Source organism: Aotus nancymaae, unplaced genomic scaffold (genome assembly GCF_030222135.1).
Source record: "Aotus nancymaae isolate 86718 unplaced genomic scaffold, 86718_ANA_hifiasm-v0.15.2.pri h1tg000014l, whole genome shotgun sequence".
Taxonomy (NCBI): domain Eukaryota; kingdom Metazoa; phylum Chordata; class Mammalia; order Primates; family Aotidae; genus Aotus; species Aotus nancymaae.
In genome coordinates, this window is record NW_026988425.1 from 110509491 (window position 1) to 110532455 (window position 22965).

Consider the following 22965-nt stretch of genomic DNA (forward strand, 5'->3'; position numbering starts at 1 on the left):
TGGTGGGGGCTCCCCCAAGGCCTGCTTCTCCTTCAGCCTCACAGTGTCAGCCCCACTGGAGGCAGAGCTCATTGAGGCATCTGGAACCCACAGGGGCCCGTAAGGGCTCCCTCGCTGCTCCTTGCCTTCCCTGGATTGGAAGTGGGGCTAGCCACCACCACCACAGCTTTCTCCTGCTCATTCCAATAAAAGCCTGTATGTCCTAAGAGGCAGCTTTCCTGCCCTCATAAGAGACCACTGAGTATCAGACTGGTAGCAGGCCCCAGTAGTTGTGGGACATTCACTGGGCTCCAGTCCTAGGGATGTTTATTCTCTGGGCGGAAGGTGAGAAAGGAAAGAAAAATGTTGCAATCCACTCCACGTCAGATGCGTCATCTGAGGAGGGGGAGGGCTGGGGCAAAGGAGGGGCACCCTGACCTGGACCTGCCAGCTCCGTCAGCCCTGACTAAGGGGAGCGGAGTTCCCCACCTGCCGGTAGCCCAGGAAATGGAGCAGCCCAACCCACGTGCCCGGCCTCCCGCCCCTGACTTCACTTGATAACAAACCAGAAACTGAAACAGGGTCGGGATGCCGGCTCGGAGTTAGAGATGAGTCACTGCTGAGAGCGGCTGCAGTAGCTGAGCAGTGGCAGCAGAGAGGCAGACGTGAGCTGAGGGCGCAGAGGCAGGCAGGTGAGAGCAGGGAGCTGGAGCAGCTGCTGGGGAGGCAGCAGGAGGGGCCTTCCTGGTTCCCAGGCTGCTGGGCAGGCCAGAGGCCCTGAGACCCACGGGCAGGGGGAGGAGGGAGGCAAGAGGCCAGCTTCCACTGTGGCCAGGTGGTGTGGGAAACAAAGGGCAGGGCGGAGGGTAAGGCCAGCTGGGGTTGGCTGAGGACACCTGGAGGCTTGGTTGGCCCAAGCATGAGACTGCCCCCCATACCCCTTTCTCCAGCATCTCTGAGGGTTCCCAAGGAACATGGCTGGCAGCCGTGAGGTGGTGGCCATGGACTGCGAGATGGTGGGACTGGGGCCCCTCCGGGAGAGTGGCCTGGCTCGTTGCAGCCTCGTGAACGTCTGTGGTGCTGTGCTGTACGACAAGTTCATCCGGCCCGAGGGAGAGATCACCGATTACAGAACCCGGGTCAGCGGGGTCACCCCTCAGCACATGGTGGGGGCCACACCATTTGCCGTGGCCAGACTGGAGGTGAGTGAAGGCCAGTCCAGCAGGGGCTACAGAAACCACCCCTCACCCACTTCCCTGGCTCCTTCCCCCTGGTGCCCATCTGTGACCTGTAATCCTACTTGTAAGATTCCCACACTGCTGTGGGAGAAAGCTGTTGGTGTCTCCAACCTTCGAGAACCTTAGACTCAGATCTTAGATCTTAGCTCTATCTGGATCTGGTCCAACTTGCTGGTCTTAAAATGGGGAAACAGAGTCCGGTCTGACATTCCCCCACACAGTGACTTGGGGTCTACATTCTCCATTCTTCCCCTACTCCAGGCTGCCACTAGTGACACCTGTGGGGAAATGAAGTGATTCTTGGCTGAGGCCCCAGCAAGAGGCTTTGGCCCTCCCAGTCCTGGAGAAAAGGCCCCGAGCTTCTTTAGCTGAGGGTGGACCTTGCTCCCAGGCTAGCGTTCTGACCCAGAGCAGGCGGTCTGCTCAGTTTGAATCCTGAGTTTGTGGTCCAGGGATTTCCTACATTCTTGCCCTTTAGCTGATTATGAGGTCATTTCCAGGTCTAACTTTCTGTTTCTTTGAATTACTGAGTGGAAAGCAAAACTTAAAGGTGTCAACAGGGTTAGCCACCCCTGGGAAATCTCAGAAGGGCAGGCGAGCTCGTCGGTTTCTAGACACCATGGTAGGTTTGAGGAAGTCCAAGGTTCCTCGCAGCAGCACACACCCAGTCCGTGCCAGGCTCCAGGTGCTAGGGATGAAATGACAACAATAGCTACTATTGACTGAGCACTCACTATGTACTGGCCGCTCCCCCAGGCACTGGCCATTCCTGAACTCATTCACTCCTCACAAACAGCCCTGCCAGGCGGGTTCTCAGGAGCTGTTGCCGCAGAGTTAAGAGGGTCAGTTTCAATCCCGGCTCCCATTCCTTAGCAGCTAGGTTACCTCGGGCAAGTTACTCAACCTCTTTGTACCTGGTAAAAGAAAAGGATACTAGCAGTAGCAGCTTTGCTGGATTATTGAGAGGACTGAGAAAGGGTCTAGAGAGAGTGCCTAATTAAGTACTCAAAAAAAGTTAGCTGCTGGCTGGGTGCAGTGGCTCACATCTAAAATCCCAGCACATAGGGAGGCGGAGGTGGGTGGGTAGCTTGAGCTCAGGAGTTCGAGACCAGCCTTAGCAACATGGGGAAACCCCATCTCAATAAAAAAAAAAAATACCAAAATTAGCTGGAAATGGTGGCACATGCCCATGGTCACAGCTACTCCAGCGGCTGGTACTGCTTGAGCCCAGGAGGTTGAGGCTACAGTGAGCCAAGATGGCATCACTACACTTCAGCCTGGGCAACAGAGCCAGAAGAAAAAAGTTAGCTATTGTTTCTTCTGAGCTGCAGCCAAAGATCACTGGTTGGTCCACAGGAAAAAAAAAAAGTTAGCTATTATGATTTTTGTTGTTTACTTATTTATTTTTAACCAGAGTCTCGCTCTGTCACCTAGGCTGGAGTGCAGTGGTGCCATCTCGGCTCTGCAAGTGATTCTCCTGCCTCAGCCTCCCAAGTAGCTGGGATTACAGGTGCGCACCCACCAAGCCCGGCTAATTTTTTTTTGGTTTTTTGTAGATAAGGGACTTCATCATGTTGGCCAGGCTGGTCTCGAACTCCTGACCTCAGGTGATCCACCCACCTCAGCCTCCCAAAGTCCCAGGTGTGAGCCACTTCGGCCTGCCATGATTGTTTACCTTATCCCCATATGACAGATGAGGAGCTGGGGCTCGCTTGATTATTTGTTAGTGCTGCCATAACAAAGCATCACACACTGGGTGGCTTAAACAACAGGAACGCCCTGTCTCTGGGTTCTGGAGGCTGCAGTCTGAGGTCTAGGTGTCAGCCAGGTTAGTTCCTCCTGAGGGTTGTGAGTGGGAATCTGTTCCCTGCCTCTCTTTCAGATTCTGGGGGTTGCTGGCAAGCTTTGGGGTACCTTACCTTGTAGATGCCTCACTCAGCTCTCTGCCTTCATGTTCACATGGCATTCTCTCTCTGTGTGTATGTGTTTGTGTTCAAACTTCCTCTTTTTATTTTTAATTATTTTTGAGTTGGAGTCTCGCTCTGTCGCCCAGGCTGGAGTGCAGTGGCACGATCTCAGCTCACTGTAACCTCTGCCTCCCAGGCTTATGTGATTCTCCTGCCTCAGCCTCCAGAGTAGCTGGGACTACAGGCGTGAGCCACACACCACACCCAGCTAATTTTTGTATTTTTAGTAGAGCTGGGGTTTCACCATGTTGGCCAAGCTGGTCTCAAGCAATCCACCCACCTTGGCCTCCCAAAGTGCTGGGATTACAGGCATGAGCCACCGCACCTGGCCAGCTTCCTCTTTCTTTTTGATACAGAGTCACTCTATTGCCCAGGCTGGACTGCAGTGGCACGATCTCAGCTCACTGGAACTTCTACCTCTTGTGTTCAAGCGATTCTCTCACCTCAGCCTCCCAAGTAGCTGGGATTATAGGCATCCGCCACCACACCTGGCTAATTTTTGTATTTTAGTAGAGATGGGGTTTTGCCCTGCTGCCCAGGCTGGTCTCGAATTCCTAAGCTGAAGTGATCTGCCCACCTTGGCCTCCCAAAGTGCTGGGATTACAGATGTGAGCCACGGCGCACCTGGCCTCCAACTTCTTCTTTAAAAGGACACCAATCGTATTGGATTATGAGCCACCCTACTCCGGTATGACATCGTCTTACCTTAACTCATTGTATCTGCAACAACCTTATTTCCAAATAAATCACATTCTGAGCTACTGAGGGTTAGGATTTTAACATATGAATGAGAGAGAGGGACACACTTCAACCCACAAACTGAGTAACTTCCACTATTAAGATAGTTGGAATATGGGACAGCTGCTCAGGAATCCAAACTCAGGCTCACAGTCTCTAGAACCATGCTGGGGTCCCCAGCAGCCATATGCTGCTAGTAAGCTGAATTCAGACCTGGAGTGTGGCTGCTTTGAACTGAGATGTGCTGTAAGTGTAAAGGGCACACTGGATTTTTTTTTTTTTTTTTTTTTGAGACAGAGTCTCGCTCTATCACCAGGCTGGAGTGCAGTGGCGCGATCTCAGCTCACTACAACCTCTGTCTGCCAGGTTTAAGGGATTCTCTTGACTTGGCCTCCCAAGTAGCTGGGATTACAGGTGTGCGCTGCCACGCCTGGCTAATTTTTGTATTTTTGGTAGAGACGGGGTTTCACCATGTTGGCCAGGCTGGTGTCGATCTCCTGACCTCAAGTGATCCACCCACCTCAGCCCCCCAAAAGTGCTGGGATTACAGGCGTGAGCCACTGCATCTGGCTGAAGGCTTGTGTTTTAAAAAGAGACAGGCCAGGTGCAGTGGTTTATTCTGTAATCCCAACACTTTGGGAAGCCAATGCAGGAGGATGGCTTAAGCCCCGGAGTTTGAGACCAGCCTTGGCAAGATGGTGAGAACTCCTCTACAAAACAAAAAAAATTAAAAATTAGCCAGGCATGGTGATGTGTACCTGTAGTCCCAGCTACTCAAGGAGGCTGAGGCGAAGGATTGCTTGAGCCCAGGAGTTTGAGGCCATACTGAGCTATGATTATGCCACTGCACTGCAGCCTGGGTGACAGAGGGAGACCCTGTCTCTGTTAAAAAATTGAATTAATTGAAAAATTAAAAAGAGCCATAAAATGCCTCAAAACTTTTATATTGATTACCTACTGAAATGATTGTATTTTGGTTATGTTAGTTAAATAAAACATTAAAATTTGTTTCACCTGTTTACTCTTTACCTTTTAAAATATGGCTGTTGGATGATTTAAAATTACATTTCTGGGCCGGGTGTGGTGGCTCAAGCCTGTAATCCCAGCACTTTGTGAGGCCGAGGCAGGTGGATCACTTGAGGTCAGGAGTTCAAGACCAGTCTGGCCAACATGGTGAAACCCCATCTCTACTAAAAATACAAAAAACTAGCTAGGCATGGTGGTGGGCACCTGTAATCCAAGTTATTCAGGAAGCTGAGGCAGGAGAATAGCTTAAACCTAGGAAGCGGAAGTTGCAGTGAGCCAAGATCGTGCCACTGCACTCCAGCCTGGGCAACAGAGGGAGATTCTGTCTCAAAAAAAAAATTACATTTGTGGCATGCATTATATTCTATTGGACAACACTGTTCTAGAAGTGCAGGTTGAATAGCCCTTACCTGAAATGCTTGGAACCAGAAGGGTTTCAGATTTTGGATTTAGGATGTATATTTTTTTGATTTTGGAATATTTGCATCATACTCACTGGTTGAGCATCCCAAATTTGAAAATCTGAAATTTGAAATCTTTGAGCATCATGTTTCCTTCTGAGCGTCATGTTGACACTCAAAAAGCTTAAGATTCTGGAGCATTCGTAATTTGGGATGCTCAGCCTGTATCAACAGGATAGTGGGGGAACACTGGGGATGGGCACAGTACCTCAGTGTGCTTCTGGGAAGACTCCGTGAGGCTGGTGGCATTTGAAAGGGGTGGAGGAGAGTCTGTGTAGGCAATTAAGTGGGCTGTAGGGAGCCACTGGAGATTCTTGAGCAATGGCATGGGAGGATAAAAACCAGTTTCGAGAAAACTAGAATGGAAGTACCATGCAGGACAGACAGGAGTGAGAAAAGAGATGATAATACGAAGAGTCAGAGGTCCTAGGGAGTGGTTACCGGGGCCTGCGTCATCTTTGGCAGACAGAGAATTGGAGTCAAGAAAATGTTAGGACAGAGAAGATCAGTGGAGAGTCACAAAAAGGGAGGGCAACATGTGGAATAAGTAGGGGTCTGTTCAGGTGCTGATGGGAGGCCCAGGGACACTGCAAGGAGCTCCCCACCCTCAGATCCCCACTGAGCAGTCAGGGTGGGCAGTATGTCCCCCTCCTTCCTCCTTGTCCCCAGTTCCCCTCCCCACCAGAGAGACAGAAAGGGGCAGAGGAACCCAGAGCAGGGGGAAAGGAGGCAGTGGAGCAGTGGCTCTCCCAGTCCCTGTACATCCAGACCTGGAAAACCGCAATTCCCTAGGCACCCTTGAGCACTGGCCTAGGGGCCTGGACGCCTCAGTCTTCATCCAGATTTCGTGCAGAAATGCTTTTGTTTCTCAGTTAGAGGCTATGCCAAGTCCAACGCTTTAAGCGTGTGACACAGAACCCTGCTCAGACTGGGCACTTGATAGCCACTGAAGGACGAGTCAGGAGTCCGAAGACCAGGCAGGTCTTTGGAACCACATTGGGCTTCCCAGTTCCTGCTCCATCACCTGTCGGTCTGTACAATCGTCAGCAAGTTCTTGAACCTTTCTGAGGCTCCATTTCCCAGTCATAAAAGAGGACTCGTAGTGCCTCCTCCCTGGTCTCATGTGGGTTGGACGCAGTGACGTGAGCTGTGGCCCTGAGCGCAGTGCCTGGTTCACAGCTGATGTTCGCTAATTGCGCCCATGGAGAGAGAAAGGCAGAAACCCAGTCCCCTCTCCGATTTCTCTTGGGAACTGCAGTCCTAGATGCTGGCCCTCATTTTCTGCTGGCTGTACCTGATGTGTGCTGCCCCTCTCTCCCACCTTGCTGCCAGAGAACTTCCCAAACCTGGCTCAGATCATGGCCGTCTCCCCCCATTCAAATATCTCCTGTGGCTCCCTATTGCCTAAGGTCCCCCCAGCTCAGCACCCAGCAGTCATGCTCTCCAAACCCCTATCTACCTGCCTTTCTCGTCCATTGCCTACCATGCATTTCAGCCAACTCCTATTCCCTCCTATCTCCCATCCCTCTCCCCAGGAATACCATTATTCTGGCAGCCTCAGGCCAGAAGAGACCTTTACGATGCACTTCCCCACTCCTGCCCACCACCCCTGCCCCACTGGTCCCTGGTCCCTGGCCCTCCTTGCTGTTGCTCATGCACTTCATAGCTTGTCCATCCACCCACTGCATCTGCTCGTTTCCACAGCTCTTACTATACACTTCATCTGCCCCCAGACTGGAACCTGTGTTTTGCACACAGGTGACTTGCGAATGTTTATGGGATTGAAGTGGAACTGATTTTCATAAATACGAAAGAGTTCTGGTGGCTGCGGGGAGTAAAACTGCCTCTGCCCTAGTGTTGGCCTTTGCTGTCGAGATGCAGCGAGGCACAGCTGCGAGGGTGGGGAGCAAGCACCCTGTCTTTAGACCGGGCTGCCTGTGGATCCAATCCCAGCTTTGCCTCTGGATTGTTCTGTGTCCTCTACCTTATTTCTCAGCCTCTCTGTGCTCCCCTAAGTAGGATCCTCTGTAATACAGAGATGATTAAATAGTGCAGGTGTATCCAGCCCCGTGGCCCAGGCACTGTTCTGAGCATGTTTCATACTCCCCACCACAACCCTGGGAAGTGGTTAACTAGTCCAGCACTCCCATTTTATAGATGAGGAAGCTGAGGTACGAAACTGAGTAAACCGCCCTAGGAAGGGGTAGAGCAGAGACTCAGATTCTGGCTCCAGAGCTGGAGCTGTGGTGTTCAGATCCTATGCTCAGTGTGTGCGAGTGCGCTCTGTAAATGCTAAGTGTCCAACGTATGTAAGAGGCATGAGTGGAAACGTGGCTCATAATGGTCATCATCTGTCTCTGTGAATGAGGACACTGCGTCTGTGTGAATGAGGACACTGAGTGTCATGTCGGAGGAGGCTCTGGAGACAGTCTGATCCCATTCATCATCCATAAGGTTTTAATCCCAAAGAGATCAGGTTCACGGGCCCCCAAATGAGCTGAGGGCCCCCAAAGGGCAGTAGCCTAACAGCCCTTTTACAAGACCCCATAAGGCCAGGTGACACCTCTCAGGTGAGTCTAGGGTTGGCCAGCCCTTGGTTTCATGCAGGGATTTTTTTTTCTTTTTGAGACAAAGTCTTGCTCTGTTGCCCAGGCTGGAGTGCAGTGGTGCAATCTTGGCTTACTGAAACCTCCACCTCCCAGGCTCAAGCAATTCTCATGTCTCAGCCTCCCAAGTAGCTGGAATTACAGACATGTGCCACCACGCCCAGCTAATTTTTGTATTTTTAGTTAAGCAGGGTTTCACCATGTTGGCCATGCTGGTCTTGAATTCCTGGCCTCAAGCAATCCTCCTGCCTTGGCCTCCCATAGTGTTGGGATTACAGGTGTGAGCCACTGAGGCCAGCTATGCAGGCATTTTCCAAAGGCCTCTCACCTCTCTGTCTCTTCCCAGGAGTAGTGAGTGTGCCCAGCCAGCAGCCAGCAATAAACTAGCCCATGGTGGCCAGGAGGCTCTGGGGAGTCCCAAGTCCGCCCAGGAGTGCTAGCACTTTAGGCCACTGATGTAAGTGGGGCCCCCCACTTCATCCTTTTTCATTGATTGTAATGTGGTGCCATTACTTTTATAATGTAAGTGCTTATAATCTTCTGACCTCTCTGTGTCTGACCATTAGCTAGAGGGGATATTCAGCAATGTCGGGAGACACTTCTGGTTGTCACAGTGGCCGGCATCTAGTGGGTAGAGACCAGGGAGCTGCCAAACATCTCACAATGCCTAGGGCAGCTCCCACCCCTGCCACGCACACACAACAAATAAGTATCTGGCCCCACATGGCAACAGTGCTAAGGCTAAGAAACCATGGTCTATAGAGAGCCCCACAAATCAGACTCTCAGCACAGGAGGGAATCCATGCACTAGAGACTGGCATCCAGAGAGGGGGGCAGTGATTTGCCTGAGGACACACAGGAAGCTACGATGCAGATCAGTGCTCAGACTCAGGGGTCTCATCTGGTGAGTTCATTTTTCTTCTTCCTTTTAAAAACTCTAACGGTGATTTTTAGTAACTTGTAAATCACTTTTGTGAGTAAATGTTCTTTTAATGTCAACCCAGCACAACAAGGGGCATCTACCCAGGGAAGCACCGTGGTTGCGGACACAGATGCAGACAGAAGGGAAGTCATGGTAGCTTGTGAACAGGGAGAGATTTCAGCTGTGGCCAGCCCGGTAGCCCTTGCACAGGTGGGAGTGTCCTGTAGGGGCCCTGCCACCTGGTAGATCTCTCTGGGGCTCGGCCAGATGAAGGAGGAAGGCTTCGCTATCCAGATTTGCCCCAGGGTAGCGGCCTTGTGGGAACCAGGCACTAGCCACAGGCAGGGACACCACGGGAGCTTGGCAGGGAACAAGAGCAAAGCAGGGGGGCGGGAGAGCTGGAGTCACTCCAGAAGGTGAGAGTAAGGGACCTGGTTCTCTGCAAGAACAGCATTGTTCAGGGCCCCTTACTCATGCCTCCTCTCCCGGCAGCCAAGAATGAATGAATGGGTACATGAACAAATGAATGATGGATGAACGAATGCATGGCGGAGGCAGCAGGCTCTGAACTGCTCAGCAGGATTCAGTGCAGAGACGTGCAGACTTAGACGGAAAGAATCCCCTGAAATAGCTGCTGACACCCTCCCTGGAGATTTCGATTTAATGGTCTGTATAGGGCCTGGCCCTCCTGGATTTTTGGATCGGGCACATCTGGGGAATACTTGGAGTGGAGCGGAAACACAGTGGAAGGTATATGCAGGCAGACAGCCACACCTGGCCTGGCACTCCCATGCTTGTGACCTGGGCGCACACTGCCCTGCACCCCGCTTTGCTGGTGGGTCAGATGGTATGATAGTCAGGGTCTTATAGGGCTTGTCACTGAGTGCCAGTGTGTGCCTGGTCACGCCCAGTCCCTTGGTCCTCAGTAGGTGCTAATAGTCACAACTACAGTAACAACGACAGGGTCATATGGATCCAGACACTGCACTGCAGCTTTCAGCTGACTAGCTGTGTGACCTGGGCAAGCCCCTTAACCTCTCAGATCCTGAGCTCCCTCCTCTGTAAAATGGAATTAAGAATACTCTCATTGAGGAGCTTCATGATGAGGTAAGGAAAGTGCCCGGCATAGTGCCAGGCTGCTAAGAGATCAATAAATGCCCATCCCCCAGCCCCACCCCAGTTCTTTCCAGGAATTTGAGAGAGTCCTTCACCTGTGTTGGAAAGTGGCAAAGTCTGACACACCTGCCTCATGACACTGACTCAGGGTAGATCCTGTGGCCAGCAGGTCACACAGCCCCGAGGCCGGCTTGTCAGTGCCTTTTCCCGACTCCTGGGCTCCAGGAGGTGACTGACTCCTTCCCTTTTCAGACCTGCCTTAGAAAGTCCATGGAGCCCTGGCTGCTACTAGGCCACTCAAGCCTCACCAGTCTTGGCCCTCACCTGACAAATGGGAAAATTGAAGCCCAGAGAGGGTCTTTGACATCCCTGAGGGCACACAGCAAGTTCCAGCAGTCTTTCTGCCAGTTCTGGAATCTTTGTCCCAAAGAGTTGGTGACTCTCTGCTAAATAGATGGTTTTGCTCTTTCCCTTCTTCCTCTTCCTTCCTTGGCCTGTCCTCCCCCTCTTATTCTGTTTGTCTCATGGCAAGTCCCATAGTGCCTCATGTAGACCCCACTTCCCCTGCCTGGACTCTCAGGCTCGGGAAATGATGAGTTTCCCAGGAATCTACATCATGATGACTCGTCCCTTCTGTGTCTGGGCCTGGCTGAGGCTGCTGCTGGGATGGTGGATGAGTTCCTTCAGGGCTTTGTGTGAACTGGGCCTGAGCCAAGCCCTTAGACGGGGAAAACAGGCCACATTGTTCTGGAGCACAAAGGACGTTAGCGAGAAAAAGCACATGACCCATGGACGCCCACACACCCACATCTCTCCACGCCCTGTGCCATTTCTGCCCACTGCCGTGTGCTGGGCGGTTTCCTCCGCACTGTTTCCCTTGAGCTGCTGCTCTGAGGTCGTGTGCCTGTTGTCATCTTTTAAAGCTTCAATTTTTTTAAAATTGTACTTTAGTTTCTGGGGTACACGTGCAGATCATGCAGAATTGTTGCATAGGTACACACATGGCAAGGTGGTTTGCTGCCTCCATCCCCCTGTCACTTATATCTGGCATTTTTCCCCATGTTATCCCTCCCAGACCTCCCCACCCCCAGCTATCCCTCCTTTAGCCCCTGATAACAGACCCTGGTGTGTGATGCTCCCCTCCCTGTGTTGATGTGTTCTCATTGTTCAACATCTGCCTATGAGTGAGAATATGCGGTGTTTGGTTTTCTGTTCTTGTGTCAGTTTGCTGAGAATGATGGTTTCCAGATTCATCCATGTCCCTACAAAGGACATGAACTCCTCATTTTTTATGGCTGCATAGTATTCCATGGTGTATATGTGCCACATTTTCTTTATCCAGTCTATCATTGATGGCGTTTGGGTTGGTTCCAGGTCTTTGCTATTGTAAACAGTGCTGCAGTGAACATATGTGTGCATGTGTCTTTATAATAGAACAATTTATAATCCTCTGGGTATATTAAAGCCTCAGTTTTATCGCCATTTCCCAGGTGACCCCTAGCACACTCAGGCTTGAGAAGCGCTGCTGTGGTTCAGGGCGGCATGCCTTCATTCTCCAGCACACTCTCCCTAGTCCTCTAAGTAGAGCATGGGCTCTGTCCAGAGAAGGCCTCCAACCAGACCATGTGGTCAACAGGGCAGGCTGGCGACACTGCCTGTTGACAGTGGATGGATAGGCTCTGCCTATCCATGACCCTGGACAAGTCACATCTTCTCTCTGAGACTCATTCTCCTGTCATTGCCAGGGGAGAACATGTAAAAGGGACCACATGATGTCCCAGGAGGCCACTGGCCATCTAGAAGTAGAAGCAGGCCACTGGGAAGGTGTTAGCCACCAGAAGGCTCTTTCCCGGGGCACAGGCTAGGGTCGAGGGCTACATGCAGAGGAGATGAAGGCTGTCATAGAGCTTCCAAAGGGAGCCTGAACTAGCCACGAGCCGCCCCTTTCCCTAATAGAGCTCGCATCTGTTCTATTTTCAGGTCCCCTTCCCATCCTCTCCAACGGCAGCTGAGTTAAAGCGAGCTGACTGGCCTGTATGACCACAGCAGAGGAGGCTGTCCATGTGGGAGGCGAGGCAAGGGACATGGGGCTGGGGCACTTGCAGCTGAGCCCCTGGGCGAGTGGAGGCCTGGAGTGGTCGTTCATGCTTCTAGCCTGGTGTGGTAGTGGCAGGCAGGCTCTGGATTCAGCCTGCTGGCTTCAAGGCCTGGCTGCCACTAACTAGCTGTGTGACTGTCCCAGTTATCAAATGGTGCTTAGCAAATCACACCAAAACTTACTGGTTCAAACAATGTTAATATGTATTTCGCTCAGCCACCTGCAGTTTGGCAGGTGCTCTGCAGTGGGGACAGGCCATCAGTTAAGGCACCTTGAAGGCTGGGGGCTGGACCCATGGAAAGGTTTGCTCGCCCACCTGTGTGGTGGCTGGTGCCGGCCTGCTGTGGCCACATCACTGTCTCGGTGGCTCTTCCCCATGGTCTCTCCAGCATGGCAGCTTTGGGGTGGCCAGACTTTTATTTATTTATTTATTTATTGAGACAGAGTCTCGCTCTGTCACCCAGGCTGGAGTATAGTGGCAAGATCTCAGGTCACTGCAATCTCTCTCCCAGGTTCAAGCAATTCTCCTGCCTCAGCCTCCCGAGTAGCTGGGACTAGCCACCATGCCCAGGTAATTTTTGCATTTTTAGTAGAGACGGGGTCTCACCATGTTGACCAGGCTGTTCTTGAACTCCTGGCCTCAGGTGATCCACCTGCCTCAGCCTCCCAAAGGGCTGGGGTTACAGACGTGAGCCACCATGCCTGGCTGGTGGCCGGACTTCTTATAGAACTCTGGTCCTGGAGAGAAGTCACAGAAGTCATACAGCCCAGCCCAGATGCAAGGGGTGCAGAGTTTGATTCCATCTTTTTTAAGAAGAGTTTCAAGGAATTTGCAAACTTGTTTTAAAATCATCAGTGTAAGTCTGGGCATGTTACTTCTCCGCATGTCAGATTTTTCCCTTGTAAGACTCAGTCCAGCGCAGCGCTCCCTCCTCGCTGTTCGTTTTCTGTGGCTGCCTTAGGAAGCCATCAACCATCAACTTGGTGGTTCACAGCAACACAGATATATCCACCTACAGTTCTGTAGTTTCGAAGTTCAGCGTGGGTCTCACTGGGCTAAAATCAAGGTGTCAGTGGGGCTAGGTCCCTTCTGGATGCTCTGGGGAAGAATCCATTTCCTTGCCCTTTTTGGCTTCTAGAGGCTGCGTGAATACCTTGACTCACGGCCCCTCCCTCCATCTTCAAAGCCAGCCACAGCCTGTTTTCCTCACGTGGATTCCCTCTGACCTCCACATGTAAGGACCCTCGCGATGATATTGGGCCCACCTGGGTAGGCCAAGCAATCTCCCATTTGAAGGTTAGCTGATTAGCAATCTAAGTTCTGCCCGAAACTGTTAATTCCTCTTTGCCAGGTATTGTATTCACAGATCCTGGGGACCAGGGCGTGGACATCTTTGGGAGGTCATTAATCTGCCCGCCACAATAGAATTGTTGGGAAGATTAAACAACATAATCTACATGACGTATTTTGACGCACGCTTGGCACCCGGGAAATACTCAGGACGTACTAAGCACTGCTCCTACACAGTTCAGCTCCTGGAAAAGTCCACGTGGGCTTTTGGCACAGACTGAAGCTATCGAGTGTGAGGAGGGACCTAGTCCAGTCTCCTCTTTTCAGAGATGATATATTTGAAGCCCAGGAAGAGATGATAATTTGCCCAAGGTCACACAGCTAGTCAAGGAGGGGTTGCTCCCCTGCCAGCCCCCAGACCTACCCGGAAGATGCTGGGTCATGTAGGGGTGGGCACTTGTCTTCCTGGCCAGATCCTGCAGCTCCTGAAAGGCAAGCTGGTGGTGGGACATGACCTGAAGCACGACTTCCAGGCGCTGAAAGAGGACATGAGCGGCTACGCCATCTATGACACGTCCACCGACATGGTGCTGTGGCGTGAGGCCAAGCTGGACCACTGCAGGCGCGTCTCCCTGCGGGTGCTGAGTGAGCGCCTCCTGCACAAGAGCATCCAGGTGAGAACCTCCTCGCCCCCCCCCTCTCCCCCTCCTCCCTCTCGCCCTTCTCCCCCTTCTTCCTCACCCTCTTCCCCCTTTCCCTCCTCCCCCTCCTCCTCACCCATCTCCATTTCCTCCCCCTCCTCATTGTCCGCCTCCATTTCTTCCTCCTTCTCCTGCTACCCTCCCTCCTCCTCACCTGCCTCCATTTCCTCCCCCTCCTCCTTCCCCTCCTCCTTGCCCTCCTCCCCATCCCCTCCCTCCGCCTCCTCTTCCCCTCCCCCCTCCCCTGCCTCCTCCGGGCAGCCTGCCCGAGGCATTGCTGGCAGGTCCTGCTGTGCCTGGTCCCTGGCAGGTACAGTAAGGATGAGGGCAGGGCACGGAAAACACCCAACAAAGGTTTCCTTTTGTTGTTGAAATCAAGCCAGTTACCCTGTGGGAAGTGAAGCTTGATTCCACCATAGAACTCTGAGCAATGGTGTAAAGCACACGCCTCACCTCAGATGTGTCCCACAGCAGGACCCAGGCAGCTGGGATATCTGTGCACCATCGGCCACAGCTGCTGCCGCTCCTGGGCACTGATTCTGCAGCACTTCTGGCTGGCAGGCAAAGCAGGCAGGAAAAGGCATGCGGATGCAGGGGCTTGGGAGTTGACCCTGTGGGAAGGGCAGAGGGGGAGGGGCCAGACACTAAGAGCCAGGGCTGCACACAGGGACCCTCCAGGTCAACAGCTCTTTCTGAAACACCTGCTCCCTGCCAAGCTGCGCCAAATCCCGGGGATGCAGGGTAAGCAAGACCCGTCCCTGTCCTTGAGCTCTTGGTTGGTTGGGAGATGGCCCTTAACCAGGTCATCGGCACACATGGTAGAGTGTCTGACGGAGGGAAGGGCAGTGCCCTGGGAGCAGGATGCAGGATGGGGCTGGCAGGGCCGGAAACCAGGTCTGAATAGAGCTTGGAGGGTCTCAGTCAAGGAGGGCAGAGGAGGGCATCTGGGCGAACCAAAGCCTGAGGTTGGAGGAGGGGCTGGGGAGCAGGGAGCCCGCCCTTACCTGCTGGCAAGAACTGTGCAGGGAACAGGCCTGGGTTTGGCCCTCTCTGTTAGCCTCGGGGCACATAAGGCACATAAGGCCCAGGCTGGGCTTTTCCTGGATCCCTAGTCACTCTGTGGCTCCCAGACCCAGGGGCCCCTCCCAGGCTCTGTCCCTGGGCTCATTAAGCCTGGTTGTTCCAGAAGCTCAGAACCCTGCCAGGCAGCTCTTGCCTGTACTGATGCCCCTAGAAACCAGCCCTCTAGCCCCCCTCACATGGGCAGTGGTCCTACTGATCACCGTGACCGCAGCTGAACCATGGGACACAAGGAGCTAATGTGGTAGAGTGGTCACAGTTGGGCAGTGATGTTACTGTCCCCTGAGGGAGTGAAACAGCAGGCCTGGGGCTCCCGGCCGAGCTGTGTGCATGGTGGATGGGGCTGCACAGAAAGCAAGGATGCTGCCATTTATCAAGCCCTGTGGAGGGTGCTCAGCAGTTGGCATGCTCTCATTCCAACCTCTAAGGCAGGTGTCATGAGGCCCATTTTACAGAAGAGGAAACAGAGGCCCAGAGAGGAGAAGTGGCTTGCTCATGGTCACTTATGCCCACAGGGGAGCTGGGAACTGGAACCTGGGTTTGTCTGGTTCCACATCTGGGGCTCTTTACCTCCCCGCTTGGTGATGAAGGATGCTGATGCTGCATTCTGCTTCTGTTCTTGGCTTCCTTCTCCAAAGAGCAGAGTGGTAGAGCATGTAACCTCCCCGTGCCTCAGTTTCCTCATCTGTCAAGCAAGGATGGTGATAGAGGCAGGTATGCAGAGGCACAGTGTGGACGACGCCACCATGCTACCTGCCTGCGATAGTGTCCAAGCCAAAAAATAAAACGTTAAAAAATAATACAGCGTAGTAAAGGCAATGAGAAAAAGCCTTTTTGAGTGGCCACCGCACCAGGTATCCCCAACCCCCTGTCTGCAGTGCCTGGAAAAGGAGCCGCTGTGAGAACAGGAAGGCCTCTCTCGACAGAGGGACACCAAGAAGATGCAGCCAGGTTCAACAGCCTGCTGGCTCCCGTGCTGGGTAGTGGCCAGGATACCAGGCCTGAGCAGGGGGCGCAAAGGGAGAGGACAGGTGACTGGAGTGAGGACTTGCCCCACATACTCACCTCTGTGGGACACACATCTCAGCTCCACAACTGGCTGGCTTGTGTGTGAGACTCAGTTTGACCGTCAGTGAAATGGGGGAATAAGCGTATCCAGCTCAGAGGTTTAACTTCAGCCTAGTGCATGGAAGAGGGGGTAAATGGTCATCGTGTCTCCCTTGAATGGACTGAGGGCTCCCTGACTCCCACAGCACTACTAGGCTCCCGACGTCGGCATTCAAGGCCTTCAGTGATAAATCCAGGCCCACTACCCCTCCCCACACTGTCTTTCACACACCCCCTGCCCCCACCCTTGCAGCTCTCTTATTTTATCTGCACACGCTCTCCCCGCCTGTAAACGCTCGCAGCCTTTCCTCTAGACGCAGACGTCCTGTGTTCCCTCTGAGCAGCCCTTCCCCATGTCCCTAGCTGGAGTTCCTCACTCCCTCCTCGATGTTCTCAAGCTCCCTGTTAGAGTTGCTGGAGCCACTGTGTGTATCTGACAGCAAGTCAGCAGCCTCTACTTCCCTCGCGGGACTGCAGGCGACTTGAAGGCACAGCCTGGTTCCCAGGCGGCTGGATTTTGTGCCCCTGGCCCCAGAGCTGAAGGCAGGCCAGCTCCAGCCACCTGCTGAGTCTCCCAGTTCCAAAGTGTCAGAGGCCTCGAGAGACTCACCCACTGACCCACCTGGGGACTCTGGAAATCAGGATGTGAGCAGGGAAAGCCCCGACACGTGGCCTCTGAATTCAGCCTCATCCCAAGTCCCCACTTGTACTTGTGTCTGCAGAACAGCCGGCATGGACACAGCTCAGTGGAAGATGCGAGGGCAACGATGGAGCTCTACCAAATCTCCCAGAGAATCCGAGCCCGCCGAGGGCTGCCCCGCCTGGCTGTGTCAGACTGAGGCTCCGTGCAGCCCGTTCCCCAAGGACTAGAGGCTTTCGGCTTTTTGGGACAGCAACTACCTTGCTTTTGGAAAATACATTTTTAATAGTAAAGCGGCTCTGTGTTTTCTCTATGCCATCCCTGGGTCCTCTTCTTGTTTTTTCTTTCTCTCTGAGCTGGGTTAACAGTGGACAGGACACAGTCTGTCAGTCTGTGTGATATTTGGAGGGAATGAAGTCTTATGAGGGGGAGGTGGGCAAGTGTCAATTTCCTTAATACTTTGAATCCCGTGGGTCCAAAAAGTGGCTTGGGAATCTAAGTAGCTCGTGGCTTAATTATGAATCCCACACTTTGCTGCTGTACCCCAACCCTATTCCTGGTGCATTTATGCCCAGAGGGGTAGCATTATTTCCTGGAGTGGCATCTTGAGCTTGGTGCCACAGCATTAGTGGGCTGTGGCTTTGAAGCAAAGGTACATTTGTGGACTGTGGCTTTGAAGCAAAGGTACAGGAAATGTCAAGGGTGCTACCCCGGTGACTTTGGGCAAGTCACGCCTCCTATTTGTAAAATGAGGAAGCAAAGGTAGTGAACTGTGGAGTCAGAGAGAAGTAGGCTGAAATCCTGTCTTTGTCATTTAGTAGCTGTGTGACCTAAGGTGAATTACTGAACTTCTCAGTTTCTCCATCTGTGAAGTGAGAATTCTAACAACTCTAGGGTATTTGTGAGATGTTGCATGCAAAGCCCCCAGCACCATGCCTGTCCTAGCTTAAGCACCCACCAGGTGTCGATAAGTCATTCTTCTTCCCTGGATGGCTTTCAGACCTAGGGGACCCCAGGGAGAGTCACTGCACACTGTTTCTGGGCTCAGCTTCTGAGGGGAGGGTGTACTGTATGGGGAGGAGGGTCTGGGCCAGAGCTCTCCCTGGCCTCTAGAATCAATTGCAGAGTTCTTGTTATTTTAATAATAATAATTTTAGTGCATCCACTAAAGTTATTAGAATGGTGCCAGGCAATATTTTTTTCCTTTTTTCTTTTTTTTCACCCAGGCTGGAGTGCGGCAGCTGGATCTCGGCTCATTGCAACCTCCGCCTCCCAGGTCCAAGTGATTCTTCTGCCTCAGCCTCCCAAGTAGCTGGGATTACAGGCATGTGCCACCACACCTTGCTAATTTTTGTATTTTCAGGAAAGACGTGGTTTTGCCACGTTGGCCAGGCTGGCCTTGAACTCCTGACCTCATGTGATCCACCCACCTCAGCCTCCCAAAGTGCTGGGATTACAGGCACGAGCCACGGCACCTGGCCAAGCTGTTCATTTTTTAACCTCCACAGGTGATTCTGGCCTTAGGGTATTTGAGTCACTTGCGGTGCTTTCTCAGCCAGACCGGCACCTGAGCACAGCTCTCTCACACTACAGCGAGCATCTGCAGAGTTTCAGATTCAGGTTGCAGTGGAGCTCAAGAAGGTGCAAGTTCCCCATTCTACCAAGTTCACTGCTGCGCTTGCTGCTGCTGCTGGCCCAGAGACCGCACTGCCTAAGAATCAGGCGGTGAGGATGTGCAGCCGCAGTGGAGAGCTGGCCCCAGGGCTGGGCGCCACCAAGGTGCATTCAGTCACAGGTCCAGCCTCTCCCCATGCTGCCTCCCTATGCGGTCTGTTCATGCAGAGAGGTCCACAGCCCGGCAAGATGGGTCCCAAATAGCCCACTGCACAGATGAGGGACTCCAGCAAGGTTAAGAACCCACGAGGTTCCAATCCAGACCTGCCCGATCCCCAAACTCAAGTCTTTATTTCCCTCAGTTGTCTTACCATGGCAATGCCTGCCATCTGAGCCACTGACCTCTGGGAAGCTGGAGGGTCCCCTCCCACGTCTGGAAGACAGGCGAGATGCAATCTGCTCTCACAGGGGTCTCTCCTGCCCTGTTCCCAGAGTTCAAGGTGATGACCCAGCCCTCTACAGTTTTATAGTTTCTTAATGTGCCTTCAAGGCTGCTGGGTACGTCAGCCTTGTCTGACTGTGAGTGGCCACTAGGTGGTAGCCTTGGGTCGTCTGTTCTCCCCAAGGCTTCAAGGGCAGAACCTGACTAATGAACATTTTGGGATGAGGTGTGAGGGACAGTGTCTTCAAAAATGCCTAGGGGGCTGCTCCAGGGACTCTGTAAACAGTCTTTACACAGCCACAGACGCTGAGGCTCAGAATGGGGCTGGAGCGTGATGTAGCCTGGCCTGGGAGGTGAGCACAGGCTTTCTGACTCCCAGGCCAAGTCCCCCACCCTGGGGGACTCTGGGGCAGGGCAGGAAGGCCCGGGAATGATGGCACTCTCCTGGGCAGTGAGCACCAGTCCCTGGAGACCAGGATAGATCCCACCCGATGGCAGCATGAGGGTGGAGAAGCGGTGGTCATGTCTAGCCCGGTGGGTGTCCCCTGCGTCTTAGTGGGTACTGCTTCCTCCTCCTGCAGCTCCCCAGCTCAGCCTACAGGGTGCACCTAGAGAGGGAGAAAGCTAGGTGCCTTCGGGGCCTCTACTCCAAGGGTCACAGATGAAAATGCCTCAGGAGCGAGTCCTGAAAAATAAATGACTGAGCCAGACAAGCTGTGCTGTGGGGAACAGGGAGTGTGTGCCCTGCTGGAGCGGGCGGTTGCCACTCAGCCTCAGCTTTCAGTGGTCATGCACAAATGCTAGCTGGTGGGCACATTGTCAGGGCTGTGTCTGGCCCACAGGCCACCAGTTTGAGACCTAAACTCCAGTCCTCCTCCAGCTGACACCTGACTCTTTCCAACTGGGAGGCATCCACCCTCTGCCTAGATGTGTCCAATGACAGAAAATCGACTTCTCGAAAGCACTTCTCAGAGCATGGGGGCTCTGGATTTATGCAGAGCAACGTTTATCTCCCTGAAGCTCACACCCACAAGAAATTCAATCCCACTTTCATGGGGTGACCTGTGACACATCTTCAAATGGTTTTCATGTCACCATCCTCTCCCTTGAGTCTGACTTTCCAGGTTAAACATACTCAATTTCTCAATGTTTTCCTCTTACATGAAGCCCCTCTCGATTTCTCCTCTACCCGCCACCAGCTGCCCCCTTGCCCACCCTGGCTTACCTGTCCCCTCTCTCCCCACACTCCCTAAGCCCCACTCTCAGTGGGTCCTTAACAAATGGGGAAGAACCAGGACCCAGGTGAGCTAAGAGAAAGAGCAGCGTCCTCCATCGAGCCTGGGGCTGGTGGAAAGATCTGTGGCACTGGCAGGAAGAACTCAGGTGCCAGGGACAAGACTCACTCCCTGCCACCTAACCCTGCAGGCATCAAAGAGACTTTTTGGGTAGCTGCAAATAACAGTCCAAAATTCGGCCCCACCTTGCTGAGCACACCTGAGTCACCTCTGACTCAGACTCCTAGGCTGACCCAGTGAAGGGACTGGAAATGCCACCCCGCCCCCCTCAGTCCCCTTGGCCTTCCGCCCTTCCAGCCCATCCCAGCCAGAATGGAGAAAAGTGCTTCTATTCAGGGGTGTCCTCGTGCTCCTCCTACCCTGAACCGCTAAATGTCTCCAGGCACATCCCAGCCCCTGCTTCCCAACTGCCCCCAGCCCCATCCGAAGGCCTGTTGTTGTCTCCAAGGGTGTCAGCCAGCCCTGTCCCGGTTCCAGGAGTGGTAACCAGCGCAGCCCATCTTCCTGTCCAGTGTTCTGTGGGCTGGGCCAGGCTCTGCAGCCAAGAGGCTTACTCACTGGTGGAACAATTTCTCCTCTATATGGAAAGAACATATGCTTTTCCTGCTGGGGGATGAGGGGCTTTCGAGTGGCTTTGCCGGGACGTGGAGGAGAAGGCAAACGCTGGCCTGGCCCCAGCACCCTGATTTCCAGCAACGTGTTTCTGTGGCAGAAGCTGCAGCCCTCTCTGCTCCCAGGCACATGGGGAGGCCCAGGGAACACCGCTTGGAACGTTTGGTTTTAGGACACTGACGTGGTCCCCGCTTTCAGGGCTTGATGTCCCAAACTCCTCATTCTCCTATTTTATTCTCCCAATTTTAGGGCTAGAACAGAGCAGGAATCACTGAACTCAGTTCTGCCAGAGCCCCTCTCCAGCCTCGAGGGCCCTCCAGAATGAGAATGTCAGTGCCTACCTCACAGCGTGATTGTAGGGTTATAGAGACACACAGCAAGTGCTTAAAAGACAATAACTGGCCGGTTACGGTGGCTCATGCCTGTAATCCCAGCACTTTGGGAGGCTGAAGAGGGCGGATCATGAGGTCAAGAGATCGAGACCATCCTGGCCAACATGATGAAACCCTGTCTCTAATAAAAATGCAAAAATTAGCTGAGCATGGCGGCGCACACCTGTAGTCCTAGCTACTTGGGAGGCTGAGGCAGGAGAATCGCTTGAACCTGGGAGGTGGAGGTTGCGGTGAGCCAAGTGTGCCACTGCACTCCAGCCTGGTGACAGAGCAAGACTCTGTCTCAAAAAAAAAAAAAAGACAATAACCATCGTGTTGTTATTAATGTTGTTCTCCTCTCAATACATATGTACTCAGCATCTCCTGTGTGCTGTGGGCTGCACCAGGTGCTGGGAATGAAGGCAGAGGCAGAACTGGCTGTTGCTCCCAAGCTGCTACTTGCCCCCACTTCACCCCCTTAAACATGCTCATGTGCACACACCTGCAGGGCATAAGGCACAAATAATACACTGGCCAACACTTATGTTTAAGAAAACACAATTTTTGAAATAAGAACTTGGGATGACCAGGTGCAGCGGCTCATGCCTGTAATCCCGGAGCTTTGGGAGGCCAAGATGGGAGGATCACTTGAGGCTACGAGTTTGAAACCAGCCTGGGCAGTATAGATCCGGTCTCTATGCAAAATACAAAAACTAGCCAGACAGGGTGGTGCATGCCTATGGTTCTAGATACCTGGGAGGCTGAGAATGGAAGATCACTTGAGCCCTGGAGTTCACAGCTGCAGTGAGCTATGATCGCATCACTGCACTCCAGTGGGATGGGCTAAACAGCAGAGAGAATAAAGCTAAATGACAAATCACTGAGTTAAATCACTTGATTGAGAACCTCATCCAAAAGACATCAGGAAGGGATAAAGAAGTGAAGATGAAAGACAAGTCAGGAGATACAGAGAAGAGGAGAAGAAATGTTCTGACCTATAGTAGCCAGCTTCAAAGACAGGCCCCAGTGATCTTCATCTCCTGGTATTCACTTCCTTGTGTAGAAGTCAACTCGCCTCCTCACAACATTGACTACGTCGGACCTGTGTAACTGATAGAGTATTAAGGAACTAATAGAGTGCAGTTTCCAAGTCAAGACCATCAACATCAATGTGGCTTTCTTCTTACTCCCTCTGGGATCACTTGCTCAGGGGGATGCCAACTGCCATGTTGGGAGGATACTCAATCAATCCTATGAAGAGGTCCACATTTGCCGGAACTGAGGGCAAATGCCAACCTCAACTTGCCAGTCATATGAGTGAGCCATCCTGGAATCAGATGGTCTAATGCCAGTCAAGTCTTCAGATGATTTCACCCTTGATCAACATCTTGAGTTCAACTTTGAGAGACCCGGAGCCAGAACCACCCAGCTAAGTCACCCCAGATTCCTGACCCCAAGAAACTGTACAAGATAATAAAGGCTTAATACTGTTTTAAGCCATTCAGTTTTAGGGTTTTTTTTTTTTTTTTGAGATGGAGTTTTGCTCTTATTGCCCAGGATGGAGTGCGATGGTGTGATCTCGGCTCACTGCAACCTCTGCCTCCTGGTTCAAGTGATTCTCCGGCCTCAGCCTCCCAAGTAGCTGGGATTACAGGCATTTG

The 22965-nt window shown here is 52.7% G+C and overlaps 1 protein-coding gene and 1 long non-coding RNA gene across 3 annotated transcripts; one reads left to right on the forward strand and one right to left on the reverse strand.

Moving 5' to 3' along the window:
• The first annotated feature begins 234 nt into the window (after window positions 1–234).
• On the forward strand, window positions 235–17278 carry ISG20 (interferon stimulated exonuclease gene 20). Of its 2 annotated transcripts, none has more exons than XM_064376233.1 (4): window positions 235–671; window positions 930–1181; window positions 13916–14116; window positions 16694–17046. In XM_064376233.1, exons 2-4 carry the CDS (start codon window positions 954–956, stop codon window positions 16814–16816), a joined length of 552 nt encoding a protein of 183 aa, XP_064232303.1. In that variant the 5' UTR covers window positions 235–671; window positions 930–953; the 3' UTR covers window positions 16817–17046. The 2 variants fall into 2 exon arrangements, with proteins under 2 accessions (XP_064232303.1, XP_064232304.1); XM_064376234.1 differs by lacking the exon at window positions 16694–17046 and adding an exon at window positions 17053–17278 and having other exon boundaries at window positions 242–671.
• Window positions 14615–16478, reverse strand: LOC135274897 (uncharacterized). Its single transcript, XR_010342630.1, has 3 exons — window positions 16289–16478; window positions 15794–15908; window positions 14615–14754 (listed from the first exon to the last, which is right to left on the reverse strand). It is a non-coding gene; the product is annotated as an uncharacterized LOC135274897 (long non-coding RNA).
• Window positions 17279–22965: the final 5687 nt, after the last annotated feature.

Excerpts from the sequence above, each read along its gene's own strand:
- ISG20 (XM_064376233.1), top strand. The coding sequence starts at position 954 with ATGGCTGGCAGCCGTGAGGTGGTGGCCATGGACTGCGAGATGGTGGGA. Across the intron at positions 1,182-13,915 it reads TTGCCGTGGCCAGACTGGAG|ATCCTGCAGCTCCTGAAAGG; the intron begins GTGAGTGAAGGC and ends CTTCCTGGCCAG. Across the intron at positions 14,117-16,693 it reads TCCTGCACAAGAGCATCCAG|CTGGAGTTCCTCACTCCCTC; the intron begins GTGAGAACCTCC and ends CCATGTCCCTAG.